The sequence below is a fragment of the Punica granatum genome, chromosome 1 (assembly GCF_007655135.1).
Source record: "Punica granatum isolate Tunisia-2019 chromosome 1, ASM765513v2, whole genome shotgun sequence".
NCBI classification, from domain to species: domain Eukaryota; kingdom Viridiplantae; phylum Streptophyta; class Magnoliopsida; order Myrtales; family Lythraceae; genus Punica; species Punica granatum.
Window position 1 is genome coordinate 16,007,962 of NC_045127.1, and position 24,825 is coordinate 16,032,786.

General features: G+C 41.5%; 2 protein-coding genes across 6 annotated transcripts; one reads left to right on the forward strand and one right to left on the reverse strand.

Annotated features, from left to right (window-relative positions):
* The first annotated feature begins 8,589 nt into the window (after window positions 1–8,589).
* LOC116208099 lies at window positions 8,590–13,867 on the forward strand. Of its 5 annotated transcripts, none has more exons than XM_031541354.1 (9): window positions 8,590–8,746; window positions 9,948–10,066; window positions 10,294–10,376; window positions 10,590–10,711; window positions 10,819–10,983; window positions 11,244–11,337; window positions 11,463–12,549; window positions 13,493–13,683; window positions 13,770–13,867. In XM_031541354.1, exons 1-7 carry the CDS (start codon window positions 8,644–8,646, stop codon window positions 11,665–11,667), a joined length of 891 nt encoding a protein of 296 aa, XP_031397214.1. In that variant the 5' UTR covers window positions 8,590–8,643; the 3' UTR covers window positions 11,668–12,549; window positions 13,493–13,683; window positions 13,770–13,867. The 5 variants fall into 5 exon arrangements, with proteins under 5 accessions (XP_031397214.1, XP_031397205.1, XP_031397197.1 ...); XM_031541345.1 differs by having other exon boundaries at window positions 11,463–12,233; window positions 12,393–13,683; XM_031541337.1 differs by having other exon boundaries at window positions 11,463–13,683.
* Window positions 13,868–14,543: 676 nt separating this feature from the next.
* LOC116208092 (UDP-sulfoquinovose synthase, chloroplastic) lies at window positions 14,544–17,555 on the reverse strand. The gene is made up of 3 exons (XM_031541323.1): window positions 17,402–17,555; window positions 15,434–16,536; window positions 14,544–15,204 (listed from the first exon to the last, which is right to left on the reverse strand). The coding sequence occupies exons 2-3, from the start codon at window positions 16,493–16,495 to the stop codon at window positions 14,803–14,805; spliced, it is 1,464 nt and encodes a 487-aa protein (XP_031397183.1). The 5' UTR covers window positions 16,496–16,536; window positions 17,402–17,555; the 3' UTR covers window positions 14,544–14,802.
* Between the last annotated feature and the right edge of the window lie 7,270 nt (window positions 17,556–24,825).

A 24,825-nucleotide genomic window follows, 5' to 3' on the forward strand; every position in this document is an offset into this window, starting at 1 on the left:
TAGCACACCATTAAATCTAATAAATCGGGTCTAATTAATCGGCAAATTTAATCCCATTAAATATCTGATCAATTGGTCACACCATAAATCATCTAATCTCTATTGGAGGATTTTATTATTTCAAAATGTCACATCGATTTAGTCGTCGTGTATGACCTTGTAGGTTCCCAATTACGTTGGAGTAATATCGAAATCTCTATTTCAATATTACAAACAGTGCGCGGCATCTAGCAATGCATCACTGTTACTCAAGTAATCAAAAAGTCAATTTCTCGACAAACCTTGTGACCTATGTTACCGTGCAGTATAATCCTTTTGTCCTCTATATTTCTATTGAACCCAAGGCATATGACATCCTTATATGGCTCAATCTCTCTTTCTTGGTTTACTGGGTGAGTCTATCAGAACAAATGAACTCGATATCCATATATCAACTCATTTGGATATGCATACACTTTTAGACTCTACCCACCAAACGGCCATGAGATATCACTCCTGTTATGTAGGAGGGATAAATCTTATCTTGGTCACTCACATTCCTTTTCATGCTTTGTTGCATACCCAATAACTGTTTTTATAATCAGCATGTTACGGTGATGTTTGACAGTATCAAAGGATACGCCATTATATGTAGGAATCCATGGTGCCTCAAGTCAAAGGACCATTACATTATAGTCACTATGAGATCTGCTAATGACAGTCACGTAACAACCCATGTAACAATCTCATGGCGATCAGTCCAATACACATTACTCTTAATGTATACATGTGGTGTGACTTGATGTCTCCACATCCATGACTTGTAAGACTTGGTCATCAATGAACACCCACACTAGTCTAACCGCATTATCGTTGTCATAATTAACGATAATACTTCGATTAGGGACGTTTAGGAATAATGTTTAGTAATTATAGGATCTCACAATCAAGTCACACTTGATACCTATTGAACATACTATTCCAAGGACGTTATTGTATAAAATTAATATTTAGCGCAATCTACACAATAACAGAAATGCCTCGTATTATAATGAAATAAATGTCATATTACAGAGTTGATGACAGATTGCATCTAGGGCAAGGTTGTCAGAATTGAGATTCTACCTAGAATCGGTCGAGGGTCGCAGAATCATGAATCGCGATTCAAGTTGTGAATCGTAAGATTCTACCTATAATTAAAAAAAACATACATATATATATATGTAACATACTTTTATGAGCAAAAAAATCAATTCTTGTTCATTCCAATAAAGACTACAAGCCAACAAATCAACAATAAGTCATAAAAACACAAAATTTCTTTACAAATTACAGAAAGTCAAGGTCTAAAATCCAAACCATAACTCAAATTCCCGAAATAAAAAGTTAATAACATATGTCATAGCAGCAATCAGCAATTCAGTAACAATCAGCAGCAATTCAACAGTCAACTATGGGCCGAATTCAGCAGCAATCAGCATTTCAGCAGCAATTCAACTAGAAATCGACTCCCAGCTGAATCTTTGCCATTGGAAATGAAATTAAGCCAATACTCTTAGGGTTCTCTAAGCTAGAACTTTGTTATGGCAGTACTAATAAGCGGCCTATGGACTTGACAAAAAATACAGGACCAATCCACAATTTGCACAAGGTAAAGCAAAAACTGATCAGCAATTACCAAAGAAAATAGGAGCTCCAGACCAGAGGGCTCTTCCGCTTAGCAGACTCAAGTGGGCAACCAACTAATCAAAGCACCTATCAAAACTTTGCCGCTCATTTATCCCATACACGAAGATACTATGTGCTTATGAGTACCCAACAACATTCAGAAGACAAACTCGAATCTTGGAATGGTCAGAATGGTTCAGGCATTTCATCGAACGGGCCAAGTGCAACACCAACTGCGACCCAAGAAAAAACATACTGTGAGCATCCAAAACTAAGAGCTCAAATCAAAATGTTCGACGGAAGGGGAGACTGCACCTGCAATCAAGCGATTCCACAATCAGTAACCACAGGTCCGCAACTCTGCCAACCGAAAGAGGTGGATGGAAGCTCCGAAGCTTCAAAGGTGGACAAGTTAGCTTGTCGGAAGAAGCAAGTAGAGGACCGTCAATCGAAACTCGTAGAAACAAGCAGGTGGATGGAAGATTTCATAGAAGCAATCGGACTGGAAGGAGGGAGAAACTAGGGTTCATCCGACGGGGAAGAAGGAAGAAAGGGCGGGCGGGAGAGGGTTTCGGGTCTAGGCTTCCGGGTCTAGGCTTCGGCCTGCTTCTCGGCCCGGACTTGGGCCGAATTGGGCCTGAATGTAGAATCACAGAATCGGCCCAATTATGTGATTCTACGACCCAACGCGCGATTCTAGCGCGATTCTACAATTCCGAATCACCCCGTAGAATCTGAATCGGTGACCCCCCTCGAATCGTAGAATCGTACAATTTTATGATTCGAATCATAATTCTGACAACCATGATCTAGGGTATACATCAATTCCCAACATTTACCCGTGGCTCGAAGTGTTTCGATCCTCCTAATGCCTAAGGTGTCGACAGATCACAAACCGACGGTCATGCCCTTTGACCAAAAACACATGTGTGCGTGTGTAAAAGGTTAAGACTACGTGATACCAACTATCGAAAGTCGATAGCCGGTGTCGACTAATTCCTCGGACCCATCGGGGTCGTGACGACCCCGAAAGAGCCGAGAAACCGGTTGCTCTGTCCAGAAGTGGTATAAGAAGAACTCATGCACCCCGACTAGAGCTACCTCAAATCAGGCCTATACTTGAATCAAGATACACGAGTGTTCCCTAAATGTTCATGCTACGCATGTCACATATCTCGGTGCTTTTAAAACTGTGAGTTTTAAAAGGGTGTAGCCAACAGTTCATGAACCGTCAACGCGATTACAGATTATTAGCCGGCTTGTGCGGTTTATTAGAAAGCCAAATAGAGTAATTAGCCAAGTGAAACGCCCCAGTTACCCTATGCATAGAATTATTTAATTGAGTGAGATTTTTCCGACCGCTTGGATTTGTAGGTTTTAGACCATTAGACTAATCATGAATTGATCGCTTGAATGGAATCTTAATCCCCAATCGTTTTAATTAACGTAAGCGACATGTGACACAAGGACTAGGACGGGTCCTCAAAAGCCAAGACCACCCATTCAACGGTGGCCGAGACACTCTTGGGCCCTCATGGGCTCGAGATAGTCACCGATCCACTAATCCATGTAAATTACTTAAAATTAACGCGTCTAAAGTATGATTAATCATGAAACTAACAGCGGTGCAAGGAATATGATTACATACAATTCGAGAGTTGACTTTAAACCGAGGTAAAGAGGCCATGCTTGACTTGAGATGGGTTAAGAGGCTCTTGTCCACTTCTCGATAAGGGTGGCCGAAAGCTCACTTGATCTGAAGCGGGTCTCATGTGGTCACTTTGCCCCGGTTTCAATCGTTTCTCGCATGCTCATACATCAAACACGAGAATAACAAACATATACGAAACTGGTGCCACCATGGTCTCGGGAAATACAAACAAATACTCAAACATGCATAAAAACACGATATTACTTGGAATCGATAAAACGACACCGACACATGAAATGAAAAATAGTAAAAACTCAAGAAAGGACTAAAATAGAGGGAGAGGAGGCCCCATGGACTCGAATGAGTCAAGGGAGCTTTCGGCCACCTCCCATGAGGAGTGGCCGTGAGCTCCAATGGCTCACCCGAGCCATGGCGGTCTCCTCTATTTCAATCCTAGCCACTTCCCGTCATGCTAACATGCAATACTACGTTATAAGTGTAAGTAAACAAGCTAACAAGATATTAAACGAAAACGTGCACGATATCGGTCGGGGACCGCCTTATCTCCCCACAAAACTCGAAAATTAAAAGTTCTAACTCCTCTAAGGGTTTATAGGGTGTTATACCTATGCCTCGAGGGTAGAAATGTGTCGAGAAGAGTCTTGAAACAAGGAGAAACAACTCTGGATAGTCAGGTGTGCTGGAGACCCAAGAAAGAGCCTATTGTGCATTAGAGAGAAATCGGCTGGAACAGGAGGTTAGAGGTGGTTCCCGCAAGTTGGCACGGTCGTTCACGGTTCCTATGGGACACCTGGACGTGGCCGTAGGTGGCTCGAAGATGGCTGGTTCCCCTACTGACTCGCTTGGAGGGGGAAAGCTGAGAGAAGAGGAAAATAGCCCGAGAGAGAACTTGGCTTGGAAGGAACGACAAGGAGCAGGTGTGGCGACCAGGCACAGTGGCTCCTAGCTGCCAAGGGGGCGCTGGAGGTGACTAAGGGAGGTGCACCAACTGCTTGAACTAGAACAGACCCATGAGGAAGAAAAGAAAGAAGAAAAGCAAAAAATTAAGGAAACCGAGAAAAGAATGAAGGATCGGGTGGTTTGCTTGGTGGAACGACTCTCGGAACATGAGCTCCTTGTCATAGGGAGAGTAAAGGTCGTGGATAACCTATCAGGGGGTGTTGGCACGACTCGCCTTAGTCGTGGGAGTTGGGAATGCGCCAGGAAACTAATAAACTCTAAATGACCCGAATCTGGAATGAGCTTGAATGGCACTTAGATAACTCCAAATGACAAAACTAACATCATCAATGGACTCGAGAGGTCTAAAACATGGGGGGTATGTAGTTTGTTTGAAGCTCGGGCTAAGTTAGGAGGCGGTCACCGGAAAATAGTTGATTTATTGACTAAGAACGGCTTATTTCAACCTTGTTCAGTGGGCTGAGGTTGCTGAATGACCAGGGGGGCTTCAAGGGAGAGTTGAGAGGATTTTAGAGTGAGAAAGGCTTGAGAGAGAGGAAGAGTGAAAGTGATTAAGTGGTCTTAAGTTTAGGTATATATAGGTGCATTAATGAGCCAAACTAAGCAAAATTAGTCAAAATTGAGCAAATTCAAGGGGAGATTAAGCCATGGCCGATTTTGATTAGGCAAGGAAGAGGGGAGGCAAGCTTGGAACAAGATCCATGAAATGGGAAAGTTGATGGAAGAGATGGATGGGAGGTGTGTACTAAATAATAAAGAATGGGGCTAGATTGAATAAAAAATAAAAGGGGGGAGGAGATTTTGCAAATAAAGAATTGATGGGAGCGTGGCTGGTCAAGGGGGTGGGCCGTGGGTCCCACTCGGCTTCTAGGAGGTTCGGGGAAGTTCGGGTCTTAATCAGTTGGGCGTTCGAGTTTTGTGACTCAAATGAACAATGCATTGTCGATGTATGCAAAGAGACGATCCTGACAAGCCCAATATTGATATGTTTTGCTTTTGGGGATGACTTGGTGGCCTGGGGGCTTGAGAGTCGGGTTTGCTCAATTCAGGTGATCGGAGTAAAGTTAATTGTTTTTGTCAACCGTTCATGCATCTACGTCTTCCATTGGTTGTTTTGGTATGCTTTGTCGTTCGGGCGAAACGGTCCGTGACCTTCGTCACAAATCGGGAATAAGAGACGTCTCGGGAATTTGCAGTTGGAGTTTTCTCATTGTTTCCCGAGTGCATTGATATGTCCGGAGACCACTATGCTTTTCGTTTGTCGAAAACGAATCTTAAAGGTTTGCTGGACGACATTTGAGACCCTTTTTGAGCCACTCGGGAAACCTGGAAGATTTGTGCAGTCCGAATTGAAATGATCTCTTCGGTCCTTGGGGTTTGTTGGGATTGGCTGGTGCAGACCACGGGGGTTAACATTGCGCCAAATGGGCTCTAGGTGCGAGAATTTGCTTGAATGGGCCCCTTTCTCATCCTAAAAGACACTCGGGAGACCTGAACGACTTGTGCAGTTTGATCGGACATAACTTCCTTAGCCCTTGAGGTCCCTAGGATTGCTCGAGCGTGGTTTCGAATACTGACATTTCGCCGAACAAGTCTCCGGTTAGAGATTCCCATAGAAAGGGGCCCATTTTCTGACTCTGAACCCACTTGGGAGACTTGCATGAGTTCTCGAAAACAGTCTGAATCCTATTCCATGGTCTTGATAACCCCTGGGTATGCATAGACCTGTCCTAGGGTGTTCTTGATTCGCATGTCGAGTGGGTATACGGGAGCCCCGCCAAAAAGGTTGTCTAGGAACACTCAAGAGTGCCCCGGCTTAAGCAGATAATTTGTAAAATGCTCACAGAGGTGATATTTAATAGTTTGGCATCATAAGGTATTTTTAGAGCCCCATATTAGATACCTTCTGATGGCCTGGCAATTCGGTGATGAATAGTATTGTAGTGAGTTGACTCTCGCTAACTCGGGATTGGATGTCTGTCTGGTCTCTCAGATTCCTTTCTGTGACCTTCCTGGAGACCCTGGGATCTTTTCTGTAGTCATGCCCTGGAGGTCGTCTGGTTGACCCTATTGACCCGATTGTGAATAGTGACTCTGGCTTTGCCGGGCTGTCTTTTGTCGGAGCTCGGGTTAGGGTTAGGATAGCTGTCACTATTCTCCCCTATAGCTAGTGAACCAAAATGGAGTGCTGATAGCATGTTTTATGGGTATACAGATAAAACAAGCTCAACATGAGATATTCATTAATCAAAGAAAGTACTTGAAGGAAATCCTGAAGAGGTTTAGCATGGAGGAGTGCAGAAGTGTTGGGACTCCCGTGACTTTGAAAGAAAAGCTACAGGAGGAGGATAGGGCAGAACCAGTAGATGCAGCAGTCTATAGTAGTTTGGTTGGTTGTCTCGTGTAATTAACAACAACCGTAACATATATCTTATTTGATGTAAGTATGCTGTCAAAGTTCTTGAACTGTGGTAGTGAATTACACATGGTAGCTGCTAAGGGGGTTGTGAGGTACTTAAAGGGACACTCTCATATGGGATCACGTTTAGCAAGAGTAAGCAATTCGAGTTGCATGGTTTATCAGACATTGATTGGGCAAGTTTTGTGGATGACATCAAGAGCACTTCCGGGTATTGTTTTAGTCTTGGTTCAACTTATTTTTCCTGGTGTTCAAAGAAGCAGGAAATTATTACTCAGTCTACTGCAGAGGCTGAGTTTATTGCAACAACAGCAGCTGCAAATCAAGCTATTTGGTAGATAAAGCTAATGAAAGATCTATGTTTGAGCTCAGATGACGACGCTGAAGTATTTGCGGACAACCAAGCCACTTTGGCTATATTACAAAATCCTGTATTTCATGGCAGGACCAGGCATTTCAAGGTTTAAGCACTATTTTCTTCGAGAGAAGTGCAGCAAAGTGGAGAAGTGAGACTGGTGCATTGCAGAACTGAAGATCAGCTAGCAGATATCGTCACCAAGTCCTTTCAAGTTGGAAGGTTTGAGTTGCTAAGGGAGAAGGTTGGAATTCGCAGCAGCACCTGATCCAAGTGTATGTTGGATACTGATGTCTCAGAAGCTGCTTTGTGTGTGTGTTAAATCTTTTGTTTTAGTCGTTCTGGTTTGTTAGGTAGTTTTATTAATTTGCAATTAAGTCCTTAGGTTGTAGTTATCTTTTGTTACAGTCTCTTTGAGTAGCTATTTTTAAGGTATGTTAGACAGGTGTGTAGAAGCAGTTCTGCAGGTGTGTTTTTCTGCACGTTTGAGCGTTGTTTCAGTCTTTTTATCTCTCTTGTACTCTGACTCTGTTCAATAGAGAAAGTGAACGAACATTTCCTTCTCCTTTCGCCCTCTGTTTCTGTGACTGATTGCTGCAGTTCTCAGTAAATTAACACTACTAGTATATGTACCTGTGATGTTACAGAAGCTCTTATGAGCTCATGTAGGAGAATGCGACCCACACACGTATAGCAGAGCCCCCATTTTCTCACTCGGAGAGAGGCCCATAATGACACCCCACACAGAGCCAAAACAGTTTAAAAAAACCCATGACCTCCATAGGCTTGTCTTTCCACCGTCCTCCCATTCTATTAATCAATCCCGCTCATATGTATAATCCTTAGCCAAATCTGTATGGACAGAGGACAAAAGGAAAAGGGTGATCTCTGCTTTCTTTAGCTTTTAACAGAATGGTACCCAACTGCTTGCCAAAATATTACATTTTGTTAAAAACTTTATTTGTAAGGAAGCATATAATTTGGAAACTTTAAATTTTCCAAAATTCACACTCAGAGACTCTTGTTTTTCTTTTTTTCGTTTTTCGTTTTTTATTTTCACTAAAGTCTCAAAGCAAAGGAGCTCCCTCCGATTAGGGATCAGGTTGAGAGCGGCGATGGGGGCTTCGCCTACTAGCATACCACTACCCAGACGAGGTTGCCTCTGACCTGAGCGACTACAAGGGGTTGGCGGGGGTCTGCCCAATGATCACCGTGAATGTTCTCGAATCTCCTCATTTCTCTCTAATTTGGAAATTAGTAGAAATTCGATTAGTATGTAAACGTGCTTGCTTGTGTTTTAGGTTTTTTTACGCCTTTTTTAAATCTCAACTGCACTTCTATAAAACTATTAGACTTTATAAATTTAGACTTTAATATTAATTTTCTTAACTCGGGACAGATCGGCTAATCCATTCGAAAAAAAAAAGTTTATTTTTTGAGACAGTTTTATGATCGTAAAATGATCGGTTTCGGTTATGAAAATTTCAATCCCAAAAAGTTAAAAAGGTGCCCTCTCACTCAATCCCGAGAAATTAATGTACGTCTCTGCGGCCTCAAAGCACCTAAACGTATATAAAGCAGACCCCCGTTATGACGTGGTTTCCACCTCCCGCCACTAAAGAGCCCCCGCGAAGCCATCTGCCCATGGCGCCGACTCGGCTGAGTCAGACCAGCGGCAGTGATGACGAACGAGGTGAGCTTCCTCTGATGTTGTCCGAGATTTAACTGGTCGTGAAATCGGAGGTCAGCTTTTGTAGGTTGAGCTTTCAATTCTCCCATTTCTGCCGATTCCCCTCGAATGCAAAATCCCCCCCCCCCCTTTTTTTCCTTTTGCTTGTGAATTCTCCTGTTCAGTTCCCGTGTTCTAAATGCTGCCGCAGATTCCTCTCTGATCCCTCAATATGAATGATTGAGGATTGCAATTTTGTGAATTTCAAGAATTTTTGTAATAGCAAACTGCGTCTTAGTTATCATTAATCTTACTTATGGAGGATTCGTACCGTGAATCGAGTTTAAAGTGATCCTCTCAGACCAGTCAATGACAAGCATCGATCGGAGTTGGGACGCTCGAATTGGTCATATTCCAATGTAGGGTTGACGATGTTTTTGGATGACTAAGTTGCTGTCATGAGTATGACGGCATCGATTTTCTCTCAAGTTTGGCCATTTTACCTCTTGCAAGTTGGAAACTGAGATAAACTGAGACAACCCCAAGTTAGCTCTATCATGTAAAGTCTCGGTAGGCCAAGTCTCAGCTTAGATAATTACAATAGACTTGTCAGTTAGAGCTCTCTCTGTATTAAGGAATTGTTCGTGTCCAAGAGCCTCGACTACTTTGTAGTCTGATACCTTGAGTTCCATTATTTATAAGTGTAATGGAAAGAATCGACCTCTGTTGCAGGTCACTCGCTAGTTAGATTAGCTATTTGCCAACTTGTGCATCACGTTGTTTCCTTAGATTCACTGTCAATTGTCGAAATTGAACTGCATTAGCTGGAATTCACGCGGTTGTTGTTGTGTGACTCCTTGTTTGTGTACGAATTATATATCTCGAAAGGCAGGGCTTGATCCCAGTACTTTTCGGGGTCCTGTGGTTGTTAAGGGGGGACTATGTGATCAAGTTAAGGGTTCTGAGTAACCATCTGAGGGAACATTCTAGGAAAAAAAATGGTTATTACTTATCTAACAAAATAGGGAAAATCTTACTATAAGTGAGGTTTTGTTTCTGGCCATTCCTTCTATGCGGAAGCGAATTTTCATCATGTTGCACTCAAAGACCTTTGAATTGTTAACATATGCAAAGTTTTGTTTAATATGGGTTCTGTAGTGAATGAAAAACTGTATATATTTGTTTCTTACTTGAAGGTAAAGCTAATTATTCAATCTTTGTGCAGGCACACAACAACGGACAGTCGTGGTAATGAACAAACACGGGGAGAAGCTAGTCGGGATATTGCATGAAACTGGCTCCAAAGAGCTTGTTATAGTATGCCATGGGTTTCAATCTACGAAGGTTAATAAATAATCTACAAAACTTTAGCTCTTGGTTATGGCTGAAAATTCAACATCTTTCTGCCTAAAATTTTGTAGTTTTTCCTGTGTACAGTAAGCAGGAAATTTCTTTACATGTCATTTTCAATTTTTTCTATGTCATTTTGTTACTCTTTTGTGCAAGAATATTATTATTTTTCTTGATAGTTATGCAAGAAAATTTTCTTGTCGAATATGATCTTATCTCAGGAACGCATTCCAATGGTGAACCTTGCAGGTGCACTAGAAAAAGAAGGAATCAGTGCATACCGATTTGACTTTGCTGGAAATGGGTAGTTCTCTAACCCATGAGCACTTGAAACATCTTATATGACATTTCTTCTAAATCAAGAAGAAACTTCACTTTTGAATGAGATTGGCAACTATATATATTGACGAGTTAAAATTAATTGTGCAAGCAGCTTTCAATAACTTAATCTCGGGTTTTATTGAAAGCATTGTCTGTTTAATGGATGCTGACTCTATATATGCGTTCTGACTTTAAGAGAAAGTGAGGGTTCATTTCAATATGGAAACTACCGTCGAGAAGCTGATGACTTGCGTGCTGTGGTCCAGTACTTCCAGGAGCATAATCGTCTTGTAAGCGCGATCATTGGACACAGCAAAGGTACTGTGCATTTGTCTTGCATGCTTTAACTGAGTAAATTTACTATTTTGACCTAATATCCCCATAATTAAATGTTCACCTTTTTGGTACCGAAATTACTGCTGCAGGAGGTAATGCAGTGCTCTTATATGCTTCAAAGCATAGAGATATAACAACAGTCGTGAACATTTCGGGGAGGTTCAATCTGGAAAGAGGCATTGAAGGTCGTTTGGGCAAAGATTACCTACAGAAGATCAAGCAAAATGGATTCATTGATGTTGTGAATAGAAGGGGTACGTACCTATCCTCTTAGCAACTGACACTTTCACCAATAGCATTGTCAAATGTAAAAAGGTCCATTTCTGCGTGGCTGTTCTGTTACATTTTCTTTTCCATCCTACCATGCAAAACAAGAATAAAAATTTCGGGATACTGCAATTTGCAGGTTACATTGACAAGATATGGGCCAGTTTCTCATATTACTAAATGTGAAGTTTCTTTGGCAGAAGAATGCTTTTGGTGAACATTTGAGCTGTCCATCTTTTGTTTACAGGGAAGTTTGAGTATCGAGTGACTGAAGAAAGCTTAATGGACCGGCTGACTACTGATACTCGTAAAGCGTGCGAATTGATCTCCAAAGAATGCAGGTCAGATTTCCACATGTACTGCATGCGGTGTTTCTTTCGAACCAAGATGAAGAGCAAGGAGACCATTATGTATCATCTTCTTTAACAAACTTAGGCATTTGATAGATCGATGTGAATTTTGACAGGGTGTTGATTGTTCACGGTTCGGAGGACAAAATTGTGCCCTATCAAGATGCTCAAGAATTTGCCAAGGTAATACCAAATCATAAGCTACAAATAATAGATGGAGCTGATCATGAGTACACAGAACACCAGAATGAGTTGGCATTGTTGGTCTTGGACTTCATCAAGGAAGGTCTTCGTCCTTGTTCTCTCCATTCGAGAATCTGATACTTGCAATCACTGAGGAATGACAATAGCACTGCGAAGTGCTCAAAATCTGGTAGTGCCCAAAAATTGTGGTACGGGTTATGGTCCAGTCGAAAAGCTATGTAGCTCAGCAAAAATCATTTAAAGAGGGAGAAAGAGACGTTTCCATGAAAATCTGCCGAAGGTCATCAGGCCTGGCAAGGAGTGCCTATCAGGTTGTGTTCATGTTGGAAGGTTACATCATAGTCCCGATACGATCACTCTCTTAAATAATTCGTATGAACATAATGAATTGTATGTTTGATGCAAATGTTCGAGAAGGTGCAGCGTATTGAGACATGTATTCTTTTATTCTGGAGATACTCCTGTAACTTAATCAATTCAGGCCCATGTTAGATCTAGACCCTTGTCCATGATGTTCATGTGGAACAACATAAAGGATTAATCGAAAATCAACCCCAGATTTTACAGCGCCAGCAATCAAATGAACGGCAAAACCTTGACGAATCTCCGGGGCTCCCGACGGCGCACGGAGCAAGTAATTACGTCAAAGGTGCTCCGGCGGAGCCAAGAGGATTTGAACTCAGGTGTGTGTGCAAACTAGAGTGCACATTAACCATTAGGCCGAACCCCTTAGAGTTGTGCCGGTTGTTTCTTACTCTGAATAGTAGTGTGCCCGTTGTTTCTTTATGCCGTTTCAACCAAAGGATATCTGCATGTAACTCCCCATTGATGTCTGTATATAGCGCACACAACAAATCAGATATCGGAAAAGCCCCTTCTGCTTTGATCTTCCCACGGCCTTTCGTTCCTTGCCAGTATTGCGCCTCCAAACTGCTCGTGGAAAAGCCACTAGAGTTGGTATCCTCCCACCCATGCTCGTTTATCACATATGGCACCCAGGTAATTTAAGCACCCTCTTCTTTATCACCGGCAGTGTTTATCCATCGATCAGGAAATCTGCATAACGGAATTATTTGCTTTCTTGCAATAGTTTTTGTTTCGTTTTTTCATGGAAACAAACTTTACTACTGTAAATCTGACTCATATTGTTCTCCTTCCCAATTTTGTGTAGACTGGCAATATGCATCATCTCTAGTATAGTACTTTTTGTTTATGCAGGTTCTCCTTCCTTCGCCCTATCTTCACCACCATGGAACGAATTCTCTATCTTGCTGATTCAACTCCCGAAAGTTTATTATCCTGCTCTTATTGTTGAAAATCTTTAAAACAAACAGGCTTTGAGAGTTCCTCTTATTTGTTTGCATGTTCATCAATTGATTGGTTACGGTCTTCCTTGTACTTTTTGGGAAAACAAGTATGCTTGCTGTCTCACAGAATGACAGATCGACTATCTTATGCTTCGTCCTCTTTGTTACCTCGGCCCTTTAGCCTACGGATGCATAAGGCCATCAATGATGTGCTATTTTCTGCTAGCTATGTTCTAGAACAAAGTGCATAAAGCAAGGTATCTTTCCGAGGATCCGATCAAGGATTATAATAGATCCCATTTGCTTGCAGACCATGATTTGTACCTCTCGTATTCTTTTTCCTCCCTGGGCTAGAAGAAAAGTTTCATACTAAGACATAGTGTCTGTTTTTGAAATGCTCTCTTACTTCAACAATATAAAAAAAAACATGATTGTTTTTGGTGATAATTCTCGAATATCTACATTTTGTACTATATTAGTACTTTATATAGAAAAATTTAGATTGACAAAGCATTGGTGAGGATGTCTTTTTATAATCGTGGCCATGTTTCCAAATTTCAAGCATGTCTATTACCTTATTTGGTGTTGTATGGAACTTCATTGTTGTTGCTGATGACAGCGCAGCAAAATGGCAGGTAATGTCTTTTGGGACCATCTGCTGAAACGTTTGAGGCATTGTTATGAGTCCTTCCCGGATTTCCCGACGCTCCAGCTCTGCTTCTTCGGTTTCTTGTCATTGCTGCTGTAGACAGGACTTGTAGACCTTGCTTGGTGGTCTCTTTCTTCATCCCTAGCAAGCCCATGAACCACCCCAATGCCCCAGGAGGTAAAATTTTAATGTTTAGTGTAACATTTGCAATTAGTAATTTTTTAAAAAAAAATTTCCGTTCCTAATTTCGATTTTTCTTGTAGTGCAAGGTAGAACCTATGATGCCTACATAATACTAGCCATGTCTTCTCTGTCACAGTAAGGAAATGAAAGATCGTACTTCTGAACTAAATTTCTCTCATCTCTTGGATTCGCATTATGCCATTTGGTGCAAGGAAAGGCTAACAAATTCTGACTTCCTATTCCGCATCCTAATTGAAGCTTTTAAGTCAGCATTGTTCATTCGGAGTTACATGCATTCTTTCAGGATATCTTCTATCCTTCTTATATGCTATCTTTCACTTTTTGGAAGTCATGTGATGTTATTGTCCCGCTACGAATGCTTACGCTATAAATAGTTGTGCTGCTGGCCCGATACAAACTGTAAACCAAAATGCTTACGCAGCAAACGGTTTCTACATAGCCGTTCTCTAAACATAATGTTACTGTCCCGTGGGAAATCATCATATCAGTTTTGGTGCAAGAAAAGACTAATAACTTGGTTGTTTGGATTAAGGGATTCCGAGGAAAAAGGAGGGATAGGACTCAAAAAAGGAATATATTTCCTTTCAATCTCTTCTTTCATATCGGAAACTTATAATCGTTTCATCGTCCATTAAAATGAACCGCATAAGGCTACAGGTGCAAATAGTTTGAGGACCATAGTTCATAATATTTATAAAACCCTTTGACATAATAAGAACAAATATTTTAAGTAAAATTGGACCAAATAACCAACATGGGTTTATTTAAATGGTTCAACGTCTCTTTCTCTTAAGGTCTCGGGGTTGAGTCTTGTGAATGGAGAAAATCCACGATTGAAAAAGCTTTCCCTTGGTAGGCTGACCGAACTCAAATTGAATTACTCAGGTTGCACACATGTGCTATTACACAAGTACATCAAAGCACTGATAATGAAGATGTCCCAGAGAACGCAGTCATTACTAACTACGAAAATTCCCTTCTACTAGATGCATCTCTATCTTACATGAGGATACAACATGAACGACCATAAAGTCACGTACCACATCTGAAAATGTAAAGAGAGATACTAAGGCTTTGCATCGCTCAGTTTGATTACACTGTGACGGTTTTCGGTTTGACCCCAATCTTCTTCCACGAGACGCTGGGCATGATCTGTCTCTGGTCGACCCGGTCCTTGTACTTAATTGCAAAGTTGAGGATGGAATCGAGGAGGGAGTCTGATAGGAGGTGAGGCTTAAGCCCAAGCTCGATGAGCTTAGTGTGCTTGGCATTGTAATAATGTTCCTCTGCTTCAACCCTCGGGTTCGGGACGCTAATAGTCTTGACATCGAGGCCAAGCTTCATCCCAGCCTTTGTCACAAGGGCTGCGAGCTCGTTGACTGAGAACTGCTCGGTGAATTGGTTGAAGACCCGGAATTCACTGGGGTTTGCAGGGTTCGCGATGGCGAGCTCCACGCACTGGACTGTGTCTCTTATGTCAAGGTACCCCCTGGTCTACAAAATGCAAGCATCCAAATTTAGAGATAGTTTGAGCAGAAGTAAAGAAAACATTGGAGACATGACTGTATATTGAGAGGCAAAAGAAGGCACTGGGCAATTTCGAATTGTTTTCAAAAACATAGTTCATAAAGGTTGCTTTGAGAATCCATTACTTATGCAGAGCAGAAACTAGAGACACAAGCAAAGATTAGACACGAAATCCTACGGAAGATCTTATTCTTACCTGACCACCTTTGCCATAGACAGTCAGTGGATGTCCGACAGCAGCTTGAACACAAAACCGGTTCAATGCTGTCCCAAATACCCCATCGTAGTCGAACCGGTTGCACAGCTCCTCGTGCATCTCGGTCTCGTCAGTTCTCATCCCATAAACCACCCCCTGATTCAAATCCGTTGCCCTGATACCCCATGCCTTGCAAGTGAAGGCAATATTGTTCGAGTCGTGAACCTTGCTCAAGTGGTAGAAGGAGCTCGCCTGCTTAGGGTACGGCAGAGTGTCAGTCCTTCCATTATGGGTGATGGTTATATAACCCTCCTCTATATCAATGTTGGGGGTCCCATACTCTCCCATCGTCCCAAGCTTCACAAGGTGGCATTCCTCCTGGAACTCCTTGATTGCAAAGAGGACGTTAAGGGTGCCAATGACATTGTTATGCTGTGTGAAGACCGCCCTCGACCGGTCAATCATGGAGTAAGGGGCAGACCGTTGCTCGCCGAAATGGACCACTGCATTGGGCTCAAATGATTTGAAGGTTTCCGCCAGAAACTCGAAGTCGCAGATGTCTCCAATGAAGAGGTCGATTGTCTTGCCTGTCAGGGACTTCCACCGGCGCAACCGATTGTGGATAGAGGAGATAGGAGTCAGAGAGTCGAGACCCAACTGGTGGTCAAAGAGGCGGCGGATGAGGTTATCTACGATTGCAACCTCATATCCTTTCTTAGAAAGATGGAGAGCTGTGGCCCACCCACAGTAGCCGTCCCCACCTATTACCATAACTCTGGTTTTCTTAGATGCCCCATCGGAGGTCGAAGTTGACCCAGAAGCAGCTTGAGTGGGAGCCTCTTGGCTAACAGGAAGGGCTGATGCCCGTACAGTGGAGAATGTATGACGCTTCTCGGGTTGCCAGACAAGACTGAGACCCTTGTGCTGAGATCTTGAAGTTTGTAGACTGCGTGGACATGGCAGAGTGGTCAAAGTTCGGGAGGGTGTGTAGGTGGAAGATTCACCAGTGATAGAGGAAATCTTCACAGAGGAAGGACCCGAGATCGAAACTAGGGAAGCCATGTTAACCTCGGTTTCTTCTAACTGACAGCAAACACATCTACCTGAAGAAACAACCAAACTGAGAGAGGTAAGAAGTTGTCGAAAGAGAGTAGCAGATCATTTAGATGGTTTTCAAAATGATTATATATCTTGCAGATATGCTCACAGACATATTTTCTATTTTTTAACTCAAAGTAGGCCAAGAGAGACTGATCTTCGGGTTCCAAATACAAGAACGTATTAATCATGCAGATATCACAATCGAAATAGATTATCTAAGAGAACTGAGACACTCAAAACAGGTTCGAAGAAGGGAGCTTTCTGCCATTTCTCCTTATACATCGTACACAGCGGGACCGAAATTCTTGAGCAATACATGGAAAATATACGCAACTTAGAACCAGATTAAGGTCATATAGGGCCTAACAACAAACCAGACAGCGAAAATGAAACCTATATAGTCGATCCAATTCTAAAACTAATTTTTAATAACCCCAGAAAGAAAACGAAAAGGAACAGCTTCATCCAACACTTGCTCTAACTACTGATTGGAAACTCCAATCCCTTCAACTTATCCTCTTCCTGCAACTACGCAATCTCATGGCATGCAACATCACTTCATGCCCCATTAATAGATAGACCCGTTAACCCAATACTCCTCTTCAGTATCCAACCCCACTGATTTCATCAATGATTGATATTCTAAACTAAAACTAACCCAATTTAAGCATTATTCCCCCGATAAGAATAGATTAACTGAAAATGCAAGCAACTGAGAGCAAGATGAAGAATTTGACAGAAATATCCGCATATTGCTCATATTGATACGGCAATCCCAAGTATGCGGAAAGGACTCGATTAACATTGCCATGAAAGAAGAAACTGAGAAGCAGCGCAGGGCAGGGCAGGGCGGGGAAGGGAGTGTACCTTCGAGAAGAAGAGGACGGAAGAAGGGAAGATTTTGATGAAGATGAGCTCGCTAAGCTTTGGGAAGGCCTCTCAGCGCAAGCTCAGAGACGAAGAGGAATCATGAAAACATTGTGAAGGCATATTCGGTTTTATCTCGTGACATGACATATTGATTTTCTTTTTTTTTTTTTTTTTTTGAGGAACTATCAGTTTGGTTCTCCAAAATCATTTTTCCATCAATTTGATCCTCGAAATAATTTTGCTAACAAATCGGTCCTCGAAAGATCATTCCGCGACACTTGAATTTTTGAATGATTGTTAGCCATATCAGCTGACACTTAGGATTTCCGGGACAGCCGTGACAGCCCATTGACGTCAGGAACAATTTGTCCGACAGAATTATCATTTGAGGATCAATTTATTAGTAAAGTTCTTTTGAGGACCAAATTGATGGAAAATAATATTTTAAGGACCAAATTGATAATTTACTCTTTTTCTTTATCCAAATGAAACGATAAAAGGAAAACGAAAATAAAAATAAAACTTTGTCCCCTGTCGTCAAATTATATATCCCTAATATAGGAACTTGTGATTGACAATTGACCCCTAAACTATATGATACTCGACAATTTAATCCATGAGTTAAGAGCATTTTTCCCACCAAACTAAATGGTGAGTTTAGGTTTGCCCCATAACTTTCAAAATAGTATAGAATCCCTTAACCTAACCCGAAAATAAACAAGGTGCCTCTTACTCCAAATTCCAGTCAATATGTCCAAAAGAGTGCTCATGCCTCTCACATGCCAATATAAAAGGAGAAAAATGTCACATTCTCTAATTATCAAAATTAACTGGAAAAAAAAAAGACAGGGCCGCGAACTCATCCAGTTCACGACAACACTATGATTGTCTTCTCTACAGACCACAGTTGGCACCCTCAGCTCACTGACCAAGCTCGGGCGACTACTATTACCAACCAGACATCACGCGCGACCCTATCTCCCCGAGCCGACCTCAGTGTAGCCAAACCCATAACCCCCTCTCCGCAAGTAGAATCTGACGACCTCAGCTCCCCTCAGACCAAACGCCGCATTTTGTTTTTACAGGCAAAACCTTCGACATGACCAATAACATAAGACCACGAAAAGTAATAATAACTTTCTTCAATTTGTTCATGCTTAGATAATTGACAAATGAAGAGAGGTTCGGCAGCACAAACCTTGCAGAGACGACCGTCACAGTGTTGTCGTAAATTGGGTGAGTTTGTGCCCCATTTTTTTTCCTTTTCCCAGTTAATTTTGATAATTAAAATATGTAACATTTTACCCTATTCACATCATCATGTGAGTGGTACTGTGCCGCACGTGCCCTCTTTTGGCCGAAAATTTGATCAGAATTTGAAGTAGGAGGCACCTTTGTTTATTTCAAGTTAAGTCAGAGCTATTCCGTAATATTTTAAAGATCAGGGGGGCAAACTCAAACTCACCGGTTAGTTCGGGTAAAATGCTTTTAACTCTTAACCCAATATATATATATATATATTTACACCCAAGATCTCGACTGAGGGATAACCACAGAGTACTGAAAGAAGGAGAATCTGATATAAGGGAATATCAACATAAATAGATGATCAACATGGAGGTTTATTCAGAAACTTAGCCCATCATGGGCCGAAGAGAGTACATGAGGTTCAAGAAAACCAAACAACACATGAGAAAAGAAAAGAAAAGAAAATTGGACAATGGCCCGGTAGTGTTATGAACACCGTCTAAGTAGATGGAGGTTATCGACTGGAGTAGAGTTATCCTCGTGCATTATCGTTCGTCTAGGTACAGCAGTTGGGATAGAATTTAGATCCAAAGAGAGTCATACTGAGTTTGTCCGTCTACTATTATTGTTAAATCCAGGTACAACAGTTGGGCAAGGTATGTTCTAGATTCTGCAGGGAAACACATGTGTGAGGCTTCTTCCGTCCGTCCATGTATGTCTTAGATCTTGATCTTGAGAGAAGCTGGGTAGGAGAATTAGATACGGATTAGCATCTTCAAACCACTAGGTTATTGGTTCTATAGATCTCTAGAAACTTCGTCTAGGAATAGTAAATGTACTGAAAGGTGAGGAACTGATATGTTATTTGAATATCTTGATAAATGTTTGAGAGACTGGAAGGTTTATTGTTTTTTAATATGGATTGGTTTAAAGCAAGCTCTTCGAGTACATGTCCTTCTGAAAATTCTTTCGATAATGATTCTATTCTCAACAGAGAAGAGGTCAATTTGGAATGTTTTGATAAATCTATCGATGATTGGGAAATCCCAAGAATCGCTTCAAAACAGATTTATAAAAACTCAAAATTCCAACAAATATTTTCAAAAACCGATTACACCATAACCACTGAGAAGCGGGACATTCCCCTAAAAAACTCTTCACAAACCATAAAACTCTTGAGCCAAGAATCATTGAAAAAACATAATGATAAGTACAACTTCATCCATATAGGGCTCGTCCAAGTGGGCATAAAACCCCTAACCAAAGAAGGCTTAGATACCTCAGTGCTCTTAGTACTTAGGGATGCTAGGCTTTTGAATTACCATGAATCCATCCTTGGGACAGTAGAGACCAGTCTGTGCGACGGACCAGTCTACTTCAACTGTTTTCCAAATTTCACCATGTCCCTCAAATACTAGAACATAACTCATGGCTTAACCTTGCAAATCAAGACGCACAATTACAAGATTGCTTTAGGCTCCATCCCTTTAGCCCTTGTGTACAGAGTCTATTACAAGACAATGGTCTCAGCGTTTGCAACCAAAGCCTTCAACCATAGTCCCAAAGGAGAGACCCTCCTTTTTCAAACGGACATCGCTAGGTCAAACACTGTAGTCCCAAGACCAATTAGGTGGAATGAGGTAACTCTTCCTGAAGAATGGGTCTTAGGAGATGCAGTTGCCCTTGAAAAAATTCAAAATGAGGAACTTAGTCGAGTGAGCCAGTTCCAAGATGGGAGAGTTTCCAAAAGTTTTCGCCATAGGAGATCAATCGACATACAGTCAACCTCAACCCCTTTGATAAGTTCTTCCTTTAGAAGCCCTGAGCTGAGAAGGAGATCATTCAGTGTTGCCCCATTGGCAAACACCTTTCAAACAGCTACTGAAATCCCTCCTAGGTCCGCCAACCTTAGAAGAATAAGTAGTGTCACCACTGATATCCCTAGGCCAGTATATTCTGTCCCAAACACAGATGAAACTGAGTCTTCACCCCGTTCACCCACATTTTCATTCATAACTGATACAACCAGAATCAATCCTAACCCTGAGATCTATGTGATTGAGAAACCTTTCACCATATCATCCGCCATCCTTGGGAATGATTTCTGCTCCAAAGAAAATGAAAACAAGAGGAATTGGTTGCATGAAGTCTTTACAAAGAAATACGTAGAGACCATAATGCACGATCAGTGGGTAAAATTCATAAAGGACAACAAGAAAAACATCCTTTTCTGGGACTGGTTTAGCTAAGTCTACATGGAAGAAAAGGCCATTAAATTCACTGAGAAAACCATAACTGGAAACTACCCTTCAACAGAACCATAATTTCCTCAAAACCTCCTCCAAAATATGTTGAGCCAAAAGAACCTGAGCAAACCAAAAACCTTAGGTTACTCAACATGATGATCAAAAATACCCGCGCCATAGAGCATGAAAACCGGGAAAGAGAAAGAAGAAAAACAGAGTCAGTACTTCGCAAAAAACTCCATGAGTTGCAAAAAGAAGTTAAAACTCTAAAAAACAATGATAAGCCGGTTCAGACCTTGGACAATGTTGAACCCAAACCTGAGTGTAAAAACCAGGAATTCACACATCAGAAATACCTCCTAAAACCTACAATAAGTGTACACGACTTCCAAATTGAAGCAACTGCCCTGTTGGATACAGGTGCAGACGCAAATTGTGTGAGGGAGGGATTAATCCCATTAAAATACTGCGAAAAAACTCATGAATCTTTAAGATCTGCAAGCAATAACAAATTGAAAGTCTCATACAAAATTACAGAAGCAGAAGTAAAAAATGAATATTCAACATATAAAACTGAATTCCTAGTTGTCCAAGACTTAAAAAATGAAGTCATACTAGGAGCCCCATTCATTCAGCTCATCAAACCCTTCCTTTTCACCAACTCTGGCATAAAGACGGTGTATTTAGGAAGCAAAACCATTTTCCCTTTCATCACAAAACCTATAACCAGGAATCTGGACATAATACAGGCAACTGAGAGGCACATTGGTTGGGTGAAAGATGAAATCTCACACCATAATGTTGAAAATCTGCTCCAAAAACCAGATTTGAAACAAAAAAATTGATAATCTCAGCAATCTGATTCAGGAGTCAGTTTGCGGAGAAACCCCAAATGCTTTCTGGGATAGGAAGCAACATGTCATCGATCTACCTTATGAAAAGGATTTCGATGAGAAAAATATCCCAACAAAAACCAGACCCATTCAGATGAATCAAGAGTTGGAAAATCACTGCAGAATGGAAATCCAAGAACTTTTGAACAAAAAATTGATTAGACCTAGCAAGTCTCCTTGGAGTTGTTCAGCCTTCTACGTGAACAAAAACGCTGAGCTCGAAAGAGGAGTCCCCAGGTTAGTGATCAATTACAAGCCATTGAACCAAGCCTTAGAGTGGATTAGGTACCCAATACCTAACAAAAAAAATTTGCTCCAAAAACTTCATGATTCAAAAATATTTTCAAAATTCGACATGAAGTCAGGTTTTTGGCAAATTCAAATCACCAAAAAGGACAAATACAAAACTGCATTCACAGTTCCGTTTGGCCAGTACGAATGGAATGTAATGCCTTTTGGGCTCAAAAATGCCCCATCAGAATTTCAGAAAATTATGAATGACATCTTTGGTGCATACTCCGATTTCATAATTGTATACATCGATGATGTCCTCATATTTTCCAAAACCATTGATTCTCGTTTTAAACATGTGAAGCATTTTATGAGAATCACATCAAAAAATGGCTTGACTGTGTCTCCGACTAAAGTCTGCCTCTTCCAAACAAAAATTCGATTTTTAGGGCACAACATCAGCAGGGGCACCATAATCCCCATCAAAAGGTCTATCCAGTTTGCTGATAGGTTCCCTGACCAGATCCATGATAAAAAGCAATTACAAAGGTTCTTAGGAAGTCTCGACTACGTTGTAGATTTCTTTCATGGCCTTAGTAGACTCTGCAAACCCCTCCATAACAGCTTAAAGAATTCTCCTCCACCATGGACGGATGAACAAACCAACATTGTGAAGCAAATCAAGCTTCAAATAAAAACACTGCCTTGTTTACACTTGGCAGACCCATTTGCAAAAAAGATTGTTGAAACAGACGCCTCTGACGAAGGATACGGAGGAATCTTGAAACAATCCAAAAATGATCGTGAACAGGTTGTCTAGTTCACATCAAAACATTGGAACCCAACCCAGAAGAATTACTCAACCATTAAAAAAGAAATTCTTTATGTGGTCCTTTGCATTTCGAAATTTCAATCTGATCTTTTAAACCAAAGGTTTTTACTTCGGATTGATTGTAAATCTGCAAAAGAGGTTCTTCAAAAAGATGTTCAAAACATTGCATCAAAACAGATTTTTACCAGATGGCAAGCTATCTTGAGTGTATTTGATTTTGACATCGAATTCATAAAAGGTGAGACTAACAGTCTCCCTGACTTCCTGACAAGAGAATTCCTACAGGTACCACCATGAGCATGAGGACTCGTTCCTCCAAAAAAGAGGCCTCGGCCTCAAAACAGCTGGCTCCCAACCAGTCGATCAAAAAAGAGGAGAAATCCTCAAAACAGATGGCTTCTAGCCAACCCTCCATTGGACAGATCACTGTCGATAGCCAGATTAAAACCTATCGGCAGACTCTCCAACAGGAGATCGATAAGCAGGGCTGCATGCAAACCCTGCCAGGTAAAATTCCTAAACCAAAAAAGGAGAATCAAACTCTTGAAAAACAGAGTTCATCTCCTCAAAATCTCGATAATGATACTGTAGTCCAACAATGGATTACAGTATTAAAAGATAAACTAGAATTAGCACAGGTGCTATCTGGGATATCTCCTCCTATGCTGGAGACTAGCAGGGGAGAGAGCTCTAGGCAAATCGCTAAAAGAGCACAAAAAAGTCTCACAACATTTTCCGATAAGGAAACCAGCTCTTCAAAAACAGCACCATGGTTTCCAAAATCATTATTTCAAACTGTTTTGATTATGGAAGAAGGTTTTTATCATGAAAACCCCTTCTTCGCAGCATCAAAATTATTTCCTGAAAACTGGTATTTCCGGCCAATGGACATTTCAAAAACTCGGGAATACTATGAGAAAATTTTGAGTGATATAGGTTCAGTTGAGTTCAAACACCACCTTGTCCCTGGATCCTCAAACACCATATCCCACTCTACAGCCAAAATACTGAAAGTGATCCACCCGAGAGAATGGAATGAGGGAAAACCATACCAAATCCATAAATTCCAAGCCAGATTCTCGTCCGATCTCCCCCATAATGCCATGTATTCCTACTAGGATTACCAACAGGCCTGGTACAATGCATTTTTGTACCAAAACCATGAGTTCAGACACACCTGACTGATCTTCTTCCATTCAAAAACACCAGCCATATTCCCCTTTTGGTTTGCCCATTGGTGGTCGCTCTGGGGTGCAATTCCAGACATACTACCTCTCATAATTCATGAAGCATACATCATGTTTGCTTCCCGATTCAAACCTCAGGGGAATCAAACCATATTTCCCGTGCTTCTCCAATTCTACCAAATTTTTGGATTATCATGGGTTCATAATTGGTCTTTCGGATACAAGCCCGATCAACAGACAGGCTTGCAGACACTGGCCAGAATCTTCAAATGCAAATGGTGGGTTAAGTTGAAGGTAGACCATCTTGACTCCCAATTTGTTCTCGATTGGTTCCGAAAAAATGCTCTTGTCACAGACAAAGCACTAATGGACCATCAAAGTTTCCTCCAGGTCAAAGCCCGTGCTTCGTCCTTCCTTTCAGCAGCAAAAACTGATGAGGATTATATAGGACACCTAAGCCAAGTTCTCTTGGAACTCAAAGATCTGAACACCACTGCTTCGTCGGCATCAGAATCCCACAGGGAAGACGATGGCAGTGAAGTCTCTTCAGATTAATTAGCCTCAGCACCCGAGAGCGTCCGCTCACTGTCTAGACAAGTGGATCATTACCGGACAAAAAACCTTTCGGCTCACAGGTTATGCCCCACATTCAGCGCAATCACCGGAAGCGTCCCACCACTACACCAGTGGAATCATAATGGACAAAAAACCTTTCGGCAAGCGTGCCCGACATAAAGCAGCAATTTGTCACTATTTGCGACAAAAAAGGCACTTTAGACTACAA